The sequence below is a fragment of the Chiloscyllium plagiosum genome, unplaced genomic scaffold (genome assembly GCF_037043375.1).
Source record: "Chiloscyllium plagiosum isolate Xiang-an unplaced genomic scaffold, Cpla_swu_hap1 HiC_scaffold_14, whole genome shotgun sequence".
Classification (NCBI taxonomy): domain Eukaryota; kingdom Metazoa; phylum Chordata; class Chondrichthyes; order Orectolobiformes; family Hemiscylliidae; genus Chiloscyllium; species Chiloscyllium plagiosum.
In genome coordinates this window covers 23,930,254-23,949,006 of record NW_028270152.1, presented here as the reverse complement: position 1 = coordinate 23,949,006, position 18,753 = coordinate 23,930,254, and the positions used below count along the sequence as shown (strand labels likewise).

Here is an 18,753-nt window from a genome sequence, read left to right as displayed (position 1 = left end):
TGTGACACAAATGTGACATTAGTTTCCAGATTTATCCTCAGTTACTGCTATATCAGTTTACATTTGATCATCTGGAAAGTGATGGAAAGGGTAGTTGATAGTACAATCAAGTGGCATTTGCAAAGAAAAACCTATTCACTGATGCTTAGTTTGGATTCCACCAGGGCTATTCATTTGACTTTATTACAGCCTCGATTCAAATATGGAGAGAGGTGTGAAGTTGCAGTGGTGAGGTAAGAATGACTGCCGTTGACATCAAGGCAGCATTTGAATCAGTATGGTATTAAGAAGCCTTCACAAAACTGAAGTCAGTGGGAATTGGGGAAAATTCTTGCTGCTTGGAGTCATTACTAGCAAAGGAAAATGATTGTGGTTATTAGCGGTTAGACATCTCAGACCAAAGACATCACTGCAAGAGAACTTCAGGTAGTGTCCCAGGCCCGAATACCTTCAGCTTTTTTGTCAATGATCTACCATCCATGATAAGGTTGGGATGTTTTCTTAATGTTTAGCGTTATTCGAAACTTCCTCAGATATTAAAGCAATTGTATCCATATGCAGCAAGACCTAGATAACATTCAAACTTGAGCTCACAAGTTGCAAGTAATGTTCTTGTTGCACAGTGCCAGGCATTGACCATTTGTAATAAAACAAAATCTAACTATTTCCTATTATTGTTCAATGGCAGTACCATCACTGATTTCCCCACTATCAACACTCTGGTGATTGCCATTCAGTAGAAACTGAACTGGACCAGCCATATAAATACTGTGGCTTCAAGAGCTGGGTAGAGGCAAGGAATTCTGTGGTAACTCACTTCCTGTCTCATCATCTACAAAGCACAAGTCAGGAGTACTCTGTTGCAGTGTTTCACCAGACACACAACACCAACTGTTAGGGGCCAAAGAAAAGGCTTTAGCTGCCTTGTATATATGGGAATACAGCTTGAGAGAAACTGTATGCCATTGGTCATGTGATCATAATAGTATGAGAAAATTACAGCATTGATGTCTCACTTGAAGGCTGGATATGTCCCCTTTTAAAATAAATGCTTTGCATTGTAAAGTTAATCACACTTCCACTGTGCTCACGACCAGTGACCATGTCTCCTTGAAAATGCAAACAGGTTCCCATTTACAGCAATAATCTATTTGTGATGTTAGACAGTTTGTACTTTTACATATTATTGTGATTATGTATCTTTGTATAGCTAAATGGCTCATCCATGTTCGTGCAGCCATTAATTAAGCTTGCATTCAGTATTTTTTTTTTAACGCCTGAAGCACCAACAAGGGTTACCTTACACCAACCTCCCAGCCTGTCTTATACCGATATAGGCACTATATATTGATCTAGATGTCGAACTATTTCTGTATCAAATGGCTACCCACACTCTCCACTTGCCTGGGTCAGTGCACCTCCAACAACACTCAAGATGTTCGACTTATTTAGGAGCCTGCTTGATTGCCAACTCATCCACTCATTCAACATTCACTCCTTTTTCTGTCATTGCACATTGGCAGCAGTTTGTACCGTGAACAGGATGCATTGAAATAACTCACCAAACTTCTTCAACATTATCTTTAAAACTCACAACCTCTACCATCTACAAGATCAAGGGTAGTAGTTGTATGGGAACGTAACTACTTTCACATTACTCTTGAAATATCACACCACCTTTACTTGGAGCCTTCTGCACAGTCACTGGGTCAAAATCCTGGAACTCCCTTCTTAAACAACACTGAGTGTACCCACACCCAAGGACTGCAGCAATTCAAGAAGACTGGTAATCTCCAGGACAATTAAGGATGGGTAATAAACACCAGCCTAGCCAATGACACCTATGCCCTATAAACAAATAACAATAAATCTCAAGCATATGTTCATGTAAAAGTTTGCTGGTGAGAATTTATTCTGGAATTCAATAAAATAATAGCAGCATAGGCATGCAAAATGTTAGAAAACGAGCTGCAATTAATTCTAATTTATGAGTGCAGATCTTGTACATCTGAGCATCATAAAATTTCAGGATTAATGTTGCAAAAGTTCCCTCCTATGTAGTCAATTAACTTCCCAGTTCTGTCAAGGTCTGCCAGGATTAAAGCAATTAATGAATGATTAATTACTTTGAAATGTAATGTAGTTCTTTTGTTGACAGTTTGCACACAGTAAGATTTTGAAACAGCAGAAGACATAAATGACAGGTCAACTTTTATTGTCATTGGACAGCACAATTCCCAACTTTTCAAGCACTGCCAAGGGATTTATTCATGTCTGAAAAGGCAATTGGAATATTAGTTTTGCATGTCATCAGGATGGTATCTCTGACAATGCAATAACTATCCCAAATTTGCTACACATTAAGTTGAAAATGTGATTTGTTTCTGAAATTTAACTGACCACTTATTGGCATCATGTTATCCAGTTTAAGAATTTATAACATCAGTTAATAGTCAGTTATTAAAGTGGGATTCTACCTTCCTGCCTCGGTCCAATTTTTTTTCAAAATTAGCAACTTTATTGCTGTGATATAAAGGTAAAGCTGCTGCATTAGAGTTAGGGTTAACAATTCAACATCAAGCAAAAGCAGCTTTCGTGGGTTTGAATTCATCAGTAGGATGGAAGACAGTCACATCTCCAAGGATTTACTATGCGTAAAGGTGAACAGAACCAGACATAAAGAGGATGTCCAAAGCAGATGCTTGAAAACATGACATGAAGACCCTAAACGTTGATTATCACATCTGGGCATCACGAATTGTAAGCAGAGGATTTGTTTTTGTTCCTGTGCTAAATGTGTCACTGACTAGACTAGCATATATTCCCCTTACCTAATTGTGCTGGAAAAGGTGGACATTAACTGCCTCCTTAGGACTACTCTGGTAGGTACGTCCATAGTATTGTTAGGAGGGGTGTTTCCAGGATTTAGACTGATTGACACTGAAAGAGGCTACGGTATATTTCTAAGCCAGGTTGTGGAGTGGCTTTTAAAAAATGTATTCATGGGAAATGGACTTCACTGGCTGGGTCAGCATTTATTGCTCACCCCTACGTTCCCTTGATGGTGAGCTTTGAGTAGTGCTTTTGGTGGTCATGTTCTCAAGTGTCTGCCGTTCTTGCCCTTCCAGCTGGCAGTGGCTGTAGTTTTGGAAAATGCTAAGGTGCATTAGTGAAGGTACACACTGCTGCTGTTGACCATAGTTGGTGGAGGGAGTGAAGGTGGTGCCGATAAAGTATTAAATACATAATCTAACTCCTGAGTAACTGTTCAACTGATCTCATTAGATTAGATTAGATTAGATTACTTACAGTGTGGAAACAGGCCCTTCGGCCCAACAAGTCCACACCGACCCGCCGAAGCGCAACCCACCCATTCCCCTACATTTACCCCTTTACCTAACACTACGGGCAATTTAGCATGGCCAATTCACCTAACCTGCACATTTTTGGACTGTGGGAGGAAACCGGAGCACCCGGAGGAAACCCACGCAGACACGGGGAGAACGTGCAAACTCCACACAGTCAGTCGCCTGAGTCGGGAATTGAACCCGGGTCTCCAGCGCTGTGAGGCAGCAGTGCTAACCACTGTGCCACCGTGCCGCCCACTATGTTCCCCAAAAAACTCAAGGCATGGTTAGGAACATGAGACTGGGACATAGCAATTACAGGAACATGGATCAGGGATGAACAGGGCTGGCAACTTAATGTTCCAGGATACAAATGCTACAGAAAGGGAGGCAAGAGAGGAGGGGGAATGGCATTTTTGATAAGGTACTGAGAAATAAGAAAGGGATGATCACCTTATTGGGATTGTATTATAGACCCCCAATAGTCAGTGGGAAATTGAGAAACAAATTTGTAAGGATATCTCAGTTATCTGTAAAAATAATAGGGTGGTTATGGTAGGGGATTTTCACTTTCCAAACATAGACTGCCACTGCCATAGTTTTAAGGGTTTAGATGGAGAGGAATTTCTGAAGCATGTACAAGAATATTTTCTGATTTATAAAGTGGATGTACCTATTAGAGAAGGTGCAAAACTTCCTTCTTGGAAAATAAGGCAGAGCAGGTGACGGAAGTGTCAGTCGGGGAGTACTTTGGGGCCAACAACCATAATTCTATTAATTTTAAAATAGTGATGGAAAAAAGATAGACCAGATCGAAAAGTTGAAGTTCTAAATTGGAGAAAGGCCAATTTTGATGGTATTAGGCAAGAACTTTCAAAAGCTGATTGGGGATAGATGTTTGCTGGTAAAGGGACGGCTGGAAAATGGGAAGCCTTCAGAAATGAGATAACGACAGTCCAGAGAAAGTATATTCCTTTAGGGTGAAAGGGAAGGGTGGTAGGTATAGGGAATGCTGGATGAGTAAAGAAATTGAGCGTTTGGTTCAGAAAAAGAAGGAAGCATATGTCAGGTATAGACAGGATAGGTCAAGTGAATCCTTAGAAGAGTCCTTAGGAGAGTATAAAGGCAGTAGGAGTATACTCAAGAGGGAAATCAGGAGGACAAAGAGGGGACATGAGGTAGCTTTAGCAAATAAGGTTAAGGAGAATCCAAAGGGTTTTTACAAATGCATTAAGGACAAAAGGGTAACCAGGGAGAGAATAGGGCCTGTCAAAGATCAGCAAGGCGGCCTTTGTGTGGAGCTCCAAGAGATGGGGGAAATACTAAACAAATATTTTGTATCAATGTTTGCTATGGAAAGGGACATGGAAGATATAAAATGTATGGAAATAGATGGTGACATCTCGAAAAATGTCTCTATTACATAGGAGGATGTGCTCAATGTCTTGAAATGCATAAAAGTGAATAAATCCCCAGGATCTGATCAGATGTACCCTAGAACTCTGTGGGAAGCTAGGGAAGTGATTGTTGGGCCTCTTGCTGAGCTATTTGTATCATCGATAGTCACAGGTAAGGTGCCAGAAGACTGGAGGTTGGCTAACGTGATGCCTCTATTTAAGAAAGGTGATATGGACAAGCCAGGGAACTATAGACTGATGACCCTGATGTCGGTGGTAGGCAAATTGTTGGAGGGAATCCTGAGGGACAGGATGTACACGTATTTAGAAGGGCAAGGACTAGTTAGAGATAGTCAACATGGCATTGTGTGTGTGAAATCATGTCTCACAAACTTGACTGAGTTTTTTGAAGAAGCAAAAAGAGGATTGATGAGGGCAGAGTGGTAGACGTGATCTATATGAGCTCCAGTAAAGTGTTCGACAAGGTTCCCCATGGGAGATTGGTTAGCAAGGTTAGATCTCGTGGAATACAGATAGAACTAGCCATTTGGATACAGAACTGGCTCAAAGGTAGAAGACAAATGGTGGTAGTAGGGGGTTGTTTTTCAGACTGGAGACCTGTGACAAGTGGAGTGCCACAAGGGTTGGTGCTGGGTTCACTACTTTTTGTCATTTATATAAATGATTTGGATGTGAGCATAAGAGGTATAGTTAATAAGTTTGCAGATGACACCAAAGTTGGAGGTGTAGTGGACAGCGAAGAGGGTTACCTCAGATTTCAAGGGATCTTGACCAGATGAGCCAGTGGGTTGAGGAGTGGCAGATGGAGTTAAATTTAGATAAATGCGATATGCTGCATTTTGGGAAAGCAAATCTTAGCAGGACTTATACATTTAATGGTAAGGTCCTAGGGAATGTTGCTAAACAAAGAGACCTTGGAGTGCAGGTTCATAGCACCTTGAAAATGGAGTTGCATATGGTTATGATAGTGAAGAAGGCATTTGGTATGCTTTCCTTTATTGGTCAGAGCATTGAGTACAAAAGTTGGGAGGTCATGTTGTGGCTGTACAGGCCTTTGGTTAGGCCACTTTTGGAATCTTTCATCTAATTCTGGTCTTCTTCCTATCAGAAAGATGTGAAACTTGAAAGGGTTCAGAAATGATTTACAAAGGTGTTGCCAGGGTTGGAGGATTTGAGTTATAGGGAGAGGTTGAATAGGTTAGAGCTATTTTCCCTAGAATGTCAAAGGCTGAGGGGTGACTTTATGGAGATTTATAAAATTATGAGGGGCATGGATAGGGTAAATAGACAAGGTCTTTTCCCTCGGGTGGACGAGTCCAGAACTAGAGGGCAGAGGTTTAGGGTGAGAGGGGAAAGATATAAAAGAGACCTAAGGGGCAACTTTTTCACACAGAGGGTGGTGCATGTGTGAAATGAGTTGCCAGAGAAAGTGGTGGAAGCTTGTACAATTGCAACATTTAAAAGACATCTGGATGGATGTATGAATAGGAAGGGTTTGGAGGGATATGGGCCGGGTGCAGGCAGGTGGGACTAGATTGAGTTGAAATATCTGGTCGCCATGCACGAGTTGGACTGAAGAGTCTGTTTCCGTGCTGTACGTCTCTATGACTCAATGACTGTAACTACACCTCCCTGCTTACAGCCCCCTAGACCCTTACCTGACAATCCTTCAGGACCTTACCCCCTAAGGGTGCCATCTTTATTGGGGCTAGGGTTCCAGGAGAAGGTTCCAACCAGGTAGGTGAGAGTATGCCAGGGAAGTAGAGTGCCAGGTGAGTAGGGGGCCAGTGTGTACATCAGGAGGGATGCAAGCTGACTAGGATTTGGATCCCAGATGAACAGGGTGCCAGCTAGTTCAAGGATAGGGTACTGGGGTTAGTGTCAGATGGTTACCGAGGTGGGTAAGATGCCATGTCAGGCTCTAGGAGGTCTTGAGGTTGTCACTCTTTGGAAAATCCAGCTCTATCATTCTCCTAGTCTAGCAGGGCCAACAGGTTATTTTAAATCAATGCACTGTCTTTGAAAGAAGCCATCTTGTGCAGACACACAATGACACTAACTTCCTCAGAACACTGGCAAACCTGAACTTCAGCCCTGGGCAGAAACTTATAAGGGGTTGAACAATGGGGTCTACGATGGGTTTGTGCCAGAAGTATGTGAGAAAGATGATGCAGTCTATGTCGATGACGGTTGCAACTTGCTGCATCTTTTACGCATCTCTCTGATGTCAAGGCAAGTTTCTCGCCAGGCAGCAGCAAGTGGTCTATAAAGGGGATTATTGCTTATTAATGACCTTATTATCAGGACATCATACTGATTGATATTCAGCTTCCTATTTTACCAAATGCACCAAAAAAACAAGGTGTCAAGAATTCTTAACATGAAAGTCAGTTGGATATCTGGCGACTTCAACTTGCTGCTGCTCCAAAGGGCTTCCATGTTGGACACCAGACACCAACATTCAGGACACACTACATGGGCACGGGCCAAATACATGTGACATCCATGGATATTGGTATCTGATATGTGTCAGATTCTAAGAACCCTCATGCCACATCTTTGGTCTACTTAAAGTACACTTCTCTATTTCAATGCAGCACCTTGGGCTGCACTGGCAACTATTAATTACAATTAATGCTGCTGCACTCAGGGACACACATCCAGCTCATAGACTAAGTCTACATTTCTGGCCGGTTCACATGCTGTCATAACACTTGCTCACTCTGAGCTTACTTAGATGTTCACAGCATCCTTGTTTTGCTGTGCCTTTTTGTGCTTTGACCTTTCAGCCAGAGATATGTTCACAGTACTACTGTATTGCATACTGCATTTAGTCCAGATAGAAAGCCAGGAAGCATGTTGTGGTTGTCAACATGGGCAAGAGACAGAAATGAGGGGCATAGACAGGGTTGTTGAGAATAAACTTTTTCCCCTTCAAGATCAGTGATCATGGCATAGCTTTAAGATAAGGTTTAGAGGGAACGTGAGAAAAAATCTTGTCAGCCAAAGGGTGGTGAGAATCTGGAACTCACTGCCTGTAAGGGTGGTAGAGGCAAAAATCCTCACAAGATTGAAGAATATATCATTTACTTGCATGGCACATAACCTTTTGTTATAAATTCTGTGTCTTGTGGTCCTATCCACAACCACCTGAAGAAGGAGTGGTGCTGTGAAAGCTAGTGCTTCCAAATAAACCTGTTGGACTATACCCTGTGTTGTGTGATTTTTAACATTGTAGATGTGTGCTTGCAATGCCAAGGCAAACAAGGCTATGGACCAAGAGCTGGAAATTGGGATTGGAATTGTTCAGTGGCTGTTTTTGACAGGCACAGGCTCAATGAGCCAAAGGGAATTTTTCTTTGCTATGGGTCTCTATGATTCAGTCAAGTCAAGGGGCTAGCTTTTGCTTGATGTTTCCCAATACAGTGAGTCAAGAGTAGCTTCTCATACCATTCCAGGCCCTGTTAGGGGTGGTTAGAGTCAGAATTCTCTCCACATAAGGGTTAAGGAGCTGAATGACGGGCTGCATATTCCCTGCCTTGAGTATTTCTAATTGGGCTGTTTTTCTTCTGGAATGAGAAAGAAAGGCAAGTATTAAGAGAGATGAAATTGGTGCAGGTAGGGAACTGTTCCAAGCAAATGAGTAGGCAATGAAGAAGGCATGCAAGATTAGTCGTGTTTGAGGTTGGGTGGGTGATAGAGTGAGGGAGAATGCTACAGGCAGTAATGAGAATGTTACAGCATGAGGCTTGGTGGGAATTAGGTACAGTGGCAGAAATAGATAGTGTGAGGTATCAGTGAGAAGACTACCAGGGACTGGGAATGCTGTGCAGCAAGTCAGAAACACTGAAGCAGTCAGTAAGTCAGAATCACTGTGAAGGACTGGGAGGAGGATGTAGTAGTCAGGATCAATACTGTCTAATTTCCTATTCAGTGCGCAGATCTCAAGATCCGTGTACTATGTCAACTTCTGAAATCAGAAGTCAATCTATCGGGACAAGATTGGCGTGCACAGAACCTCAATGGAGCACCCAGTGCAGCTTAGAGGGAAGGTTGTTCAGGGTCACTGTAAATCAAACTGAGAGAGTGGACCTGAGTAGAACTCAGGACGTAGACTAGAACAATCTTAACTTTGTCTATAGCTTAGTCTGATTTGAAGAGGAGCCAGTCAGAGCTGCAGTGGAGTAGAGCAAACCTAGGGGCAAATGGTGGCAGCAAAGCTTCCCTACAAAAGCCTGAGAGACGTGGCACAGATCAAGTTCAGTTGGAGCAGCAGCTGAAATCCAACAGGAATCCTGTGGGAATTTGAAAACGCTAATGAAGGTGCATCAGCAAAAAGCAGCGAGATCATGGGTAGATTTTTTTTGTCCACTTTAAAACAGCATTAAGGAAAGAAACTGCATTCTAGATTATTTTTCTTAAAAGAAGTGTTAATTAATTTTCTACTTAATTTATTTTAATGAAGATTTTTATTTTTAGTTAAAGGTATGGCAGGGATCTCAGTCCCATATATTGCCAGCCTGATGTATGTGTGAAATCTTAGATGCTCCTGGCAGTCCAGTCGTCCACATCTGCAGGAAATGTCACTGGTTTGATCAACTTGAGCACTGGGTTCTGGAACATGAACATTGGCTGGTGATATAGCAGTGCATCTACAAGGCTGACTGTTACATGTTTTTAGACATGGTCACCCGACAGATTAAGGAAGTATAATCAGAGAAGGAATTGGGTGACCGTCAATCAGAAGGAGAGAGATAGGTAGGAAGACTAGAAAGCTCCAAAGTGCAAGTCACTTCAGAACAGTTTTCTTTTGTGTTGGAAACCAATTAGAGTGACAATTCATCTGGAGAATGCAGTCAGGCCCCAACTCTACAGCCAGGGGGACCAGACAGCGAGGGAGAGCTATAAAGGTAGGAGGGGTACAGGCATTTCTGTAGCTTCCAGAAAGGTGTGTTGCCTCGGTGGCCAGGGACAAAGATGTCATTGAACAGCTACAGGGCATTCTGAAGTGGGAGGGCGAACAATCAGAGATTGATGGTTTGGGACGAGCAACATAGGTAGAGAAAAGGATTATGACTTGCGACAATAATTTAGAGAACTAAATAGGAGATTGAAAAGCAGGACCTCAAAGTTTGTACTCTGGATTACGCCTGGTGCAAAATGTCAAGAAGGGAGGCAGTCAGGACCTAATTTTAGGAAATGAAGCTAACTAAGTGGTACAAGTGTCAATCGCAGAACATTTCAGTAATTGTGACGATAGCTCAGTAAGATTTAAAGTGATCATGGAAAAAACAAACAAGCGTACACCGGAAATAAAGGTTTTGAATTAGGATAAAGTTAATTTTAATATGATAGGACAAGATCTGGCCAAAGTGTACTGGGAGCAGCTTGTAGGAAAATCCACATTGAAGCAGTGAAAGTCCCTCAAAGAGGAAAGAGTGAAATGTGCATGGCCAAAATATTCTTGTAAAGGAGAAGAGTGAGGTAACTAAACCTGGATATTGAAGAATGTATAAGATAAAAGACAAGTTTATGGTAGGTAGCAGGACTCTGAACAACACAAGCCCTATCGGGATATAGAATATGCAGGACATTAACTAAAAAATAAATTAGGAAAGCAAAGGTGGGGGGGGGGCATGAAAAATTAATGGAAGCTAAAATAAAGGAAATTACACAATTCCTTTTATCAGCATATTAGGGGCAACTGTTTTAAGGTGCTTGGTGACTGGCACAGACATGATGGGCTGAAGGGCATCTTTCTGGGCTGTAAAATGAGATAGTGGCACTTACATTGACAGTGTGGAGAAAGTCAGTGTTGTTGTGCATTCCTCCAGCTGGCCGAAACTGTATTGACTCAGGTGACAACAGGCTGACATGGCCTCCTCTGCAGATCCTGGGGGAAGAAAACATCCTGCCTCTATACCATGCTGTCCAACAGGGCATGCATTTGCATGCCTTCAAAACAGTTCATCAATTTTCCCTTTTCTGCCCTGACTGGGAAAACTTCAGGAAATGGGCAGGGAAGTTCCAGACTGATAGTGCTTGTCTGGATGCACAATAATCTTTTAAAGATAGTACCAGTGCAGGGAATTCTGAGGTATTCTGGCAGTGGTGAGTTGTTCCAGGAATAGTGCATGACACAAATGAGACTTAGCCAAAAAAAAGGTTCAGCCCAAACACAGAGGATGCTGGAAAAACACAGCAGGTCTGACAATATCTGTGGCGAGAGAAACTGATTAACGTTTCAAGTCCATCTTTAGAACTGTTATGAGTTCTGAAGAGTTCTAGTTGAATAAGCACAGGGTGACTGCTGTATCCGTAGAGTCAGTTTCTGCGGTTTCAGTTACCTGCGGTTTCCCATGGCTTGAACATATTACATGGAACATTCCAGAACCAGGGATCAGAGAACTGCCAGGGAGGTACATTTCCCACTTAAATGAATAGGTTTGCTACTATCCGCAGTTTCGTGCTTCCACGGTAGTTCGTGGAACGTATCCCCTACAGCTACAGGGGGCTAATGTAATTATAATCAATAATGCATAAGAATGTATTTTTTTTTATTAATAGCTTTATTAAATGTCTGTACTTGAAAATGACTCAGTTCAGCCCGTGAGAAAAGAACAAAGTGTCTCCAGTGTTTTAGTAGCTAATACATGCTATTTATTTGCACTAAAAACATAGTCACATTAATAATTGGAAGACTGTCTATTGTAAGCACAAAATAGACAGCTTTAAGCTTTCTTTTTGTCTCATGTTTTCGTTAATTTGTGCAGATAGGAAAATCCTATCGGATTAACCATTACCACATTATTAGTAAATTGGATTTCAACAATTATTAATTTTGTGGTGGGCGGTCTATCTTGAAGGGAGCTGAAAATGTGTTGCTGGAAAAGCGCAGCAGGTCAGGCAGCATCCAAGGAACAGGAGAATCGACGTTTCGGGCATAAGCCCTTCTTCAGCCCTCCTATCTTGTAGGGACTCTTATACGAAAATTGGCAGCATCAAATTTTTAGAGAGTTCGCCAAATTAGCTAAAGGTTTTGAAATGTGGTTTGCAATAAATCTGAGAACTTAAATCAATCAGTTGTAAGTGCTGTCAGTTTTCAGCGTGAATCAATCGGGGATATTTTAGAAAACATGAAAACTGAACACATTTTGTCCTTGAGGTGGGAAAATAATTTCTGTCCAGCATTGAAGTCTGTCTTGTATAGTGATAAGTATAACTTTTGTGTGTTTTTGTTGGTTACTTAAACAGTCTTCAATTGTTAGATGAGTGTATTTTTACTTAATTATACTGAATAAAGTTTGATGTTAGTGTTCTATTTCTCTGCCAAAGTTAGTGCATTTATAAAGGGGTTATTTCAAAACTTTTAATTAGGGGGGGTTGTGCAATCAATTATAATTAATCTAAGATATCAAAACATCCTTTTAGATGATAAATGTTTTAGGTGGGATAATAGTTCCAGCCTCTGAATAAATTATAATTAATTATAGAAGTGTAGAACTGCCCAGATTTATCTTGCATGTGGAACTGGTAAGTATATCTTGCAATGTTATATGAACAGCACATAGTTATTTGAGATTTAGTTTGACCACAGAAGCATACAATACATATGTTACTCTCTTGGCACCATACAATACACATGTTACTGTCTTGACTATATTGTTCAGCATTCTATTTTTTTATGAAGATCTTTGACCTTGAAACAGTATAGTAAGGAAAGTTGTAGTTTCTTTAAACACGGCTAGGGAATATGTAGTTGTTTTTAAGAATGTACATCAATTCTAAAGGGATCAATTGCAATTTTCTAATATTAGTCTATATGATATGGCCACTGTCAGCCTGGAAGCAATACCAACAGGAAGGAAGTCAAAATATGGATGCCATATGACCAGAGATGAAGAAGCTGCAGTAAGAGAAGAATGTAGAAGTGCATTTACAGGGAGCTCTGTACATGCAGTTAAAAGAGACAGGAAGCTATAGAAAAGGTGAGAGCAGAGATTGCAGTTAGGATAATTCCATTGGTAAAACTCAGGTTTTTTTTAAAGAGCTGACCAGATTGTTCAACAAGATTCATTAAAGAAGTTTATAAAGGAGTTTCCGGAAAACCTGCCCCATTAAGATAATTGTGATGTAGCCAAGTAAGTTCTACAAGAGCATAATATTTTGGAGATGACTTTCAGAAGAAATGAACAACATTTGAACATAGGAAGTGAAGCTTCTGTTACAAGTGACTTGAGGCCAAGTCTTTGGGTAAAGTGAGAGGTCCAGTGTACCTGAAGCAGATTTGGAAAGATTGAGAGAATGCATGTACTGCCCCATTTGTGTGGGGGATATGTGAATGTTTATAGTCATATGAGGTAGTCTTCATTGTTTTATGCTATTCCCTATGTTACTTATAGTTCATACTGACTGGAGTTTGCCTGTTGATCCATGCTCAATTTACATCAATTCTCATTTGTGTTAAACATTGCAAAAAGTGAAATGTTGTTGCCAATTTATTCATTGGGGGTCATTTTGGTTACTTTGGTTATTCAGGAGAAGACGTTCAAAAGAAAGGTCACTGAACTTGAAACATTAACTCTGTTTTCTCTCCATAGGTGCTGCCACACCTGCTGAGTTTCTCCAAAATTTCTGTTTTTGTTTCTTTTACAGCTTTGGAGCCAGGGATACCTCACCTTAGTGGGATCCATTGTGGAAATAAAATCAACACTGAATAGCTATGTCCGTAACAGACTAGAGGGATCAAAAAGGATGTTAAGCACTGATGATCCAGCAAAATGACCCCAAGAGATGGTTTATAATCATTGATAAGGGCCATCAGATAATGGATAATAGTGAAGGGCTTGGTACTGCAGTCATCAGAAGGACAAACTATGTGGAAGATTGTAAGTTATCATCCATGTTTGAGGGGTATTGGGGATGAGAAGTTAATTTAAGGGTAACAACCAAATTCAAAAAGGATCTATCTGAATTAAATAAAGTTTAGGGTGGGAAAATGGGGTTTTGTCTGTGGTGTGTCAGTAAAGTTATTTTTAACCTAAAAGGTTGTGATGGCTTTGTGCGTTTTGTAGGTTGGGGCTGAGGTTAAATTATACATGGATTTAAGTTGGATGAACAAGTTGGGGTGTTGTGTCATTTAAGCCAGTTTAATGTGTCAGGAGGATTTTATTTTAATAATGAACATTTTTCTACTTGAACCAAACCACATTTGTGCATTTTTGTTGTCTATAAAAGCTTGAAGTCTAAGTATCATTTGTAAGGGGGAATGGGACAGCAATTTTAGCAAATTAGTTTTGAAGCCTAGGCACACTATTTCATGTGCACTTGGAATGTTCTTTGAAAAACATTGAAACATTTGTTAGGTAACCTCTTCCCATCCTGTTTACTCCCAAGTATTGAAGTGAAAATAAGGGATTTATGGATGCCTGTTTCTGCTTTATTAAAAGTCTTACCTGGACCTTTAGAACAAATCGAGGCAAAGTAGTCTATTTTGAGGATGAATAATAATTTCTTGTACCACTATTACAATATGACAATCCTAGTCAACTTCTCAGTGTATTCAAATGCATGGAAGATGATCTGATGTGGCACTGACCTTTGTGTAAATAAAGAGCCATTTTGAGTAATATGATTGTACATTCAGGACTCTATGCTATGTTTTTGGAAAATCACTGATTTGGCCTGATTCTCAAATCCAATTCTGCTTTCCATTCAGTGAATAATAATGGTGAATATTAAGAATCCAATTTTCGCAAAAAACAATTCATGGAATTAATATACAGAACCATTTAACACTTCAGCCTTGTCATAAACAAACGAACACTAAAAAAACAATTTTCGCAAAAAAACATGTAATTATTGCACAGAACCATTTAACATTTTAGCCTTGTAATAAACATAAACTTACTTTCCAGTAGCAAATATTCTTATGCTCAAGGAAAAGTGACAATAAATTTAATTATTTTGCTATAATACTTTCTTGATAGTCTTCATTGAAGGAATCTTCCTCATTGATTCAGTGGGAATAATTTTTGGCTACAGTTTATGGAGACTCAGAAATATAACCCATTAATTTTCCTTTAAATAATTACACCTCTCTTAGGCCTTATTATAAATATCTTGTGTATCTTCAAATTCCATTATTGAGAAAATTCTCCCTATATTGTCTTTTCCAGAACTTCCATTTCTTCTGGCATTTTGTGGATCAACTTTATCTGTGTTATCCAGCTCCAAAAAGTCTTCCTCTGAAGCTGAGCTATAAATGTTGCCATGTTTACTTTGAGTAAAGAGTCTTCTGCTTTCTGCTGTGAGATCTAGAAGGTCAAATGAGTCACTAGAAAGTATGCTATCATCACTAATGACACTAGAGGGGCGGCTCTCTTTTTTCTGATGTCTCCCATTTGATAAGATCAGGTCCTTTAAAGAAGCAGAAAGCTTTAGTGATGAGCGATCATCGGGCAGATCTAAACTGGTGGAAAACTTTCCATTTCGTTTTAGAATTCCTTTTTTCCTATATTTTACTTCTGATAAAGGCATTTCTGACTGTTTGCCACTTGTTTCGGAAGAAATTTCAGCTGTATCCCTGCCTCTTGTTTCACTGCGTTCTGGAGAAGAGGAATAGCCAGACTCTCTATGGTAAGAGTTCTTCAGGATTCCTTTCTTTGGTGTACTAGTTAAGACTGTAGTTTGCGCAGTGTGCACCTTCTGAAAGGTGTTTATAGGTTTTGTGATGGTTGTGCTGGTTTCAGTCCATTGTGATTGCAGTTCCATGCCTGCAGATGAAAGAAGGTCATTGTCAAAGCTAGATTGTAGGATTCCCTTTGGATTTTCCTTTGCATCTTTGGATGTGGGTTTCTGCAATTTCACATCCTGTTGTGGTTGTGTCATGTCTTTTTCTTTCTTTGACTTTTTTAAACAAACCATTTGCCTATCCTCTGTTATATGGGTAGAAACTTGATGCCCAGTACTTTCTATAGCTTGTACATTTTTAGCTTCTTTCGTCCTTTGATTTGTACACCCTTCCCTGGTTTGCCAGTCAATGCAACGGGCCAGCAGTGGTGAGTGACAGTCTTTTTCGGAAATGCAGTCACAAATAGATGTGTCATAACCCGAGTTGACCCACCAATGGTTTGCAATATCTTCAATTGTTGCACGTTTGTCTGAGTCCACTGATAACATCCAGTCAATCAGGTCACAAGCATCTATTGGTGAAAACATGCCAACATCTTAGAATTAATTAATACAAGGCTTTCCAATTACATTTATCTAGGAAAATGAAAAAAAAAGCCACCAACATTTATCATTAAAAACACTCCATCAACATCTTACCCATCACCCCCTCAATTCTTCCATTGTTTAATTTGAAAAATCTGAACAGAATGATTGCTGAAATAATATTGACTTACTGCTGACAGGACCTTTATGGGAAGGCGAGCACAAAGATATTTACTTTAATTGTTCAGTGTTGATTTATTATATCGTATTTAAAAAATCTTTTCCTTGCTGTCTATTACTTTCTTTTCTCCTGTAACATCTGTATATTGTAAATTTTCTGCTGTAAAATTCACAAATCATAGGCTATAATCAATTTAAGTGCCAGAAAAAATATTTGCATGAAATTGTACTCCTTAAGTAAACTTGGCCTGAGTTTTACAGAAAGCCAATGGTGACATCAATGTGATTAGAGGAACTGATCTGTTGATCTGGTATATTTGTTCTTGCACAAAACAATTAAATGTCATTTTTACTCAGTAGATATCTCTGAGGTAGAAGATTGTGAGTTCAAATGCAGTCTGGAATTTTAGTACATAATCTAAGCTGACACTTTAATACTAATAAAGGATGTAAAGTTTCAATTGTCGATTGAGATTAAAAATCCCAACATGTTTTACAAATTGAATAGAGTCTTATGGTGTCTTTGCTGGCATTTATCTTTCAAAAAAAGTCATTAACATCTTAGTTGGATATTGGTTTCATTTGCTGAATATGGGAGCTTGTTGTATGCAAATTGGCTGTCATGTTGACTCCAAAAGCAGTGCATTAGTTTTAAAGTGCTTTAGAATATCCTACACCATATAAAAATCCTACGTAAAGTGTTACATAAATTCATTATCAGATAGCCGTCATTAACTTTTGAAGATCTGCTCTTGACCAAGGCAGTACAAGCAATGCAGCATTTACTGCTCATCTCTAGTTGTTTCGAGGGCAGTAAGAGTCAATTGCATGAAGACTTGACTCACATTGGAGTGCAAATTTTCTTTACTGAAAGACATTAATTAACCAGTAATGTTTTTAAAGCGGTCTGGTAACTCTCATGCATTACCTGATTACCAAATCAATTTAATTTTACTAGATATTAGTCAGTGGTAAATGTAGAGTAAAGGAATGGGTCTGGGTGGGTTACCCAAAACAAAATTTGGGGCAGCACTGTGGCTTAGTGGTTAGCACTGCTGCCTCACAGCATCAGGAACCCAGGTTCGATTCCAGCCTTGGGCAACTATCTGTGTGGAGTTTGCACAATCTCCCTGTACTTGTGTGGGTTTCCTCCGAGTATTCCGGTTTCCTCCCATGGTCCAAAGATGTGCAGGTTAGGTGAATTGGCCATGCTAAATTGCCCATAGTGTTAGGTGCATTAGTCAGAGGGAAATGGGTCTGGTAAAAACAATGACTGCAGATGCTTTTATTCCTGATGAAGGGCTTTTGCCCGAAACGTCGATTTTGCCTGTCCTCGGATGCTGCCTGAATTGCTGTGCTCTTCCAGCACCACTGATCCAGGAAATGGGTCTGGATGAGTTACTCTTCGGAGGGTCGGTGTGGACTTGTTGGGCAAAGGGCCTGTTTCCACACTGTAAGGAATCTAATCTAATCTAGATTAGCAATCTTTGAACTGAAGGCTTCTACTTTAAAATTCAGTATGAGAAATACTAGGCCAGAGATGTTTATATGAAAACCTGCTATAGTATAATCATTGTTCGTTCAAAAATCTCCAACTACTTTGTGAGATGGGTTTGATGCAATCTCATGATTCCTTACCAGAAGTCAGGTGAGGTTTCTTGTATTCTCCACAACTGATCTGCTGCGTTAAAGTTTTGTAACTCCTGCTATCAAATGGCATTGTTCCATACACCAGTGTATAAAGCAGAACTCCCAGGGCCCAGCAATCAACCTAGCACACAATGTATCATAATCAATCCATTAAACATAGCAAAGAGTGTCTCAAATAGTATTAGTTAATGCCATTTCAGAGAATATCTGATGTGTTCCTTTGTGTTAACTGAACAATACAATGGATTTGATTCTTGATAAGTAATGATTAAAGTGCCAGTCAATTTTCAAAATTGTCCACTTTCTAACTGACTTATGTTGAAATAATGTCACGTTAACTTTTTGCTCTTTTGAGATAGATCTGCACAGCCAATATTTGAACATCCCCAAAATGGGAGGTGTGCTGGATTCACTCAATAAAAAACCTGGAGTTTTGATTCACCACACATTTCGCACGCAAAGTGGGACAACCAGATAGATATAGACATATTGCATTTTGAGACTACATTTAGTCAAAATCATTATTTTGGACTATGTAATAATTGTTTTGTAGCATCTTTGGGTTGTGACAAAGCTTCTTAAAAAGCTGATGACTTATTCTTAATTCATATTTGTTGTACCTCAGGTCCTTGATATGGAAATCCATTCACTATTTCAGGTGAGGCATAAAGAGGACTTCCGCAGTATGTCTCCAATAGCTGATCCTTATGATACAGGTTTGATAAACCAAAGTCAGCAAGCTGAAAAACAACCACAAGAAATTAGGTAACAGGATGACATGATAGCCATAGTAAATTCAATTGTTCATTCAGATTTGAGGTTCGAGAGAAAGGATTATTTAATATCTCAATAGTTGTGTGAAAGAGATATTCCATATATGTCAGAATTTTTACACATTATTTTGTGGTGCACACTGAATTGTAAAGGTGATTCATGAAATA

At 39.8% G+C, this 18,753-nt stretch overlaps 1 protein-coding gene across 1 annotated transcript in view; it reads right to left on the bottom strand.

Annotated features, from left to right (window-relative positions):
• Positions 1-11,400: 11,400 nt before the first annotated feature.
• LOC122558899 (NUAK family SNF1-like kinase 1) overlaps positions 11,401-18,753 on the bottom strand; it is a 43,746-nt gene continuing 36,393 nt past the window's right edge. Inside the window, exons 5-7 of the mRNA XM_043707829.2 lie at positions 18,433-18,552; positions 17,801-17,933; positions 11,401-15,969 (exon numbers count right to left, since the gene is read on the bottom strand). Coding sequence (XP_043563764.1) covers positions 14,867-15,969; positions 17,801-17,933; positions 18,433-18,552 — 1,356 coding nt within the window. The 3' untranslated portion in view covers positions 11,401-14,866. The remainder of the gene's footprint in view (positions 15,970-17,800; positions 17,934-18,432; positions 18,553-18,753) is intronic.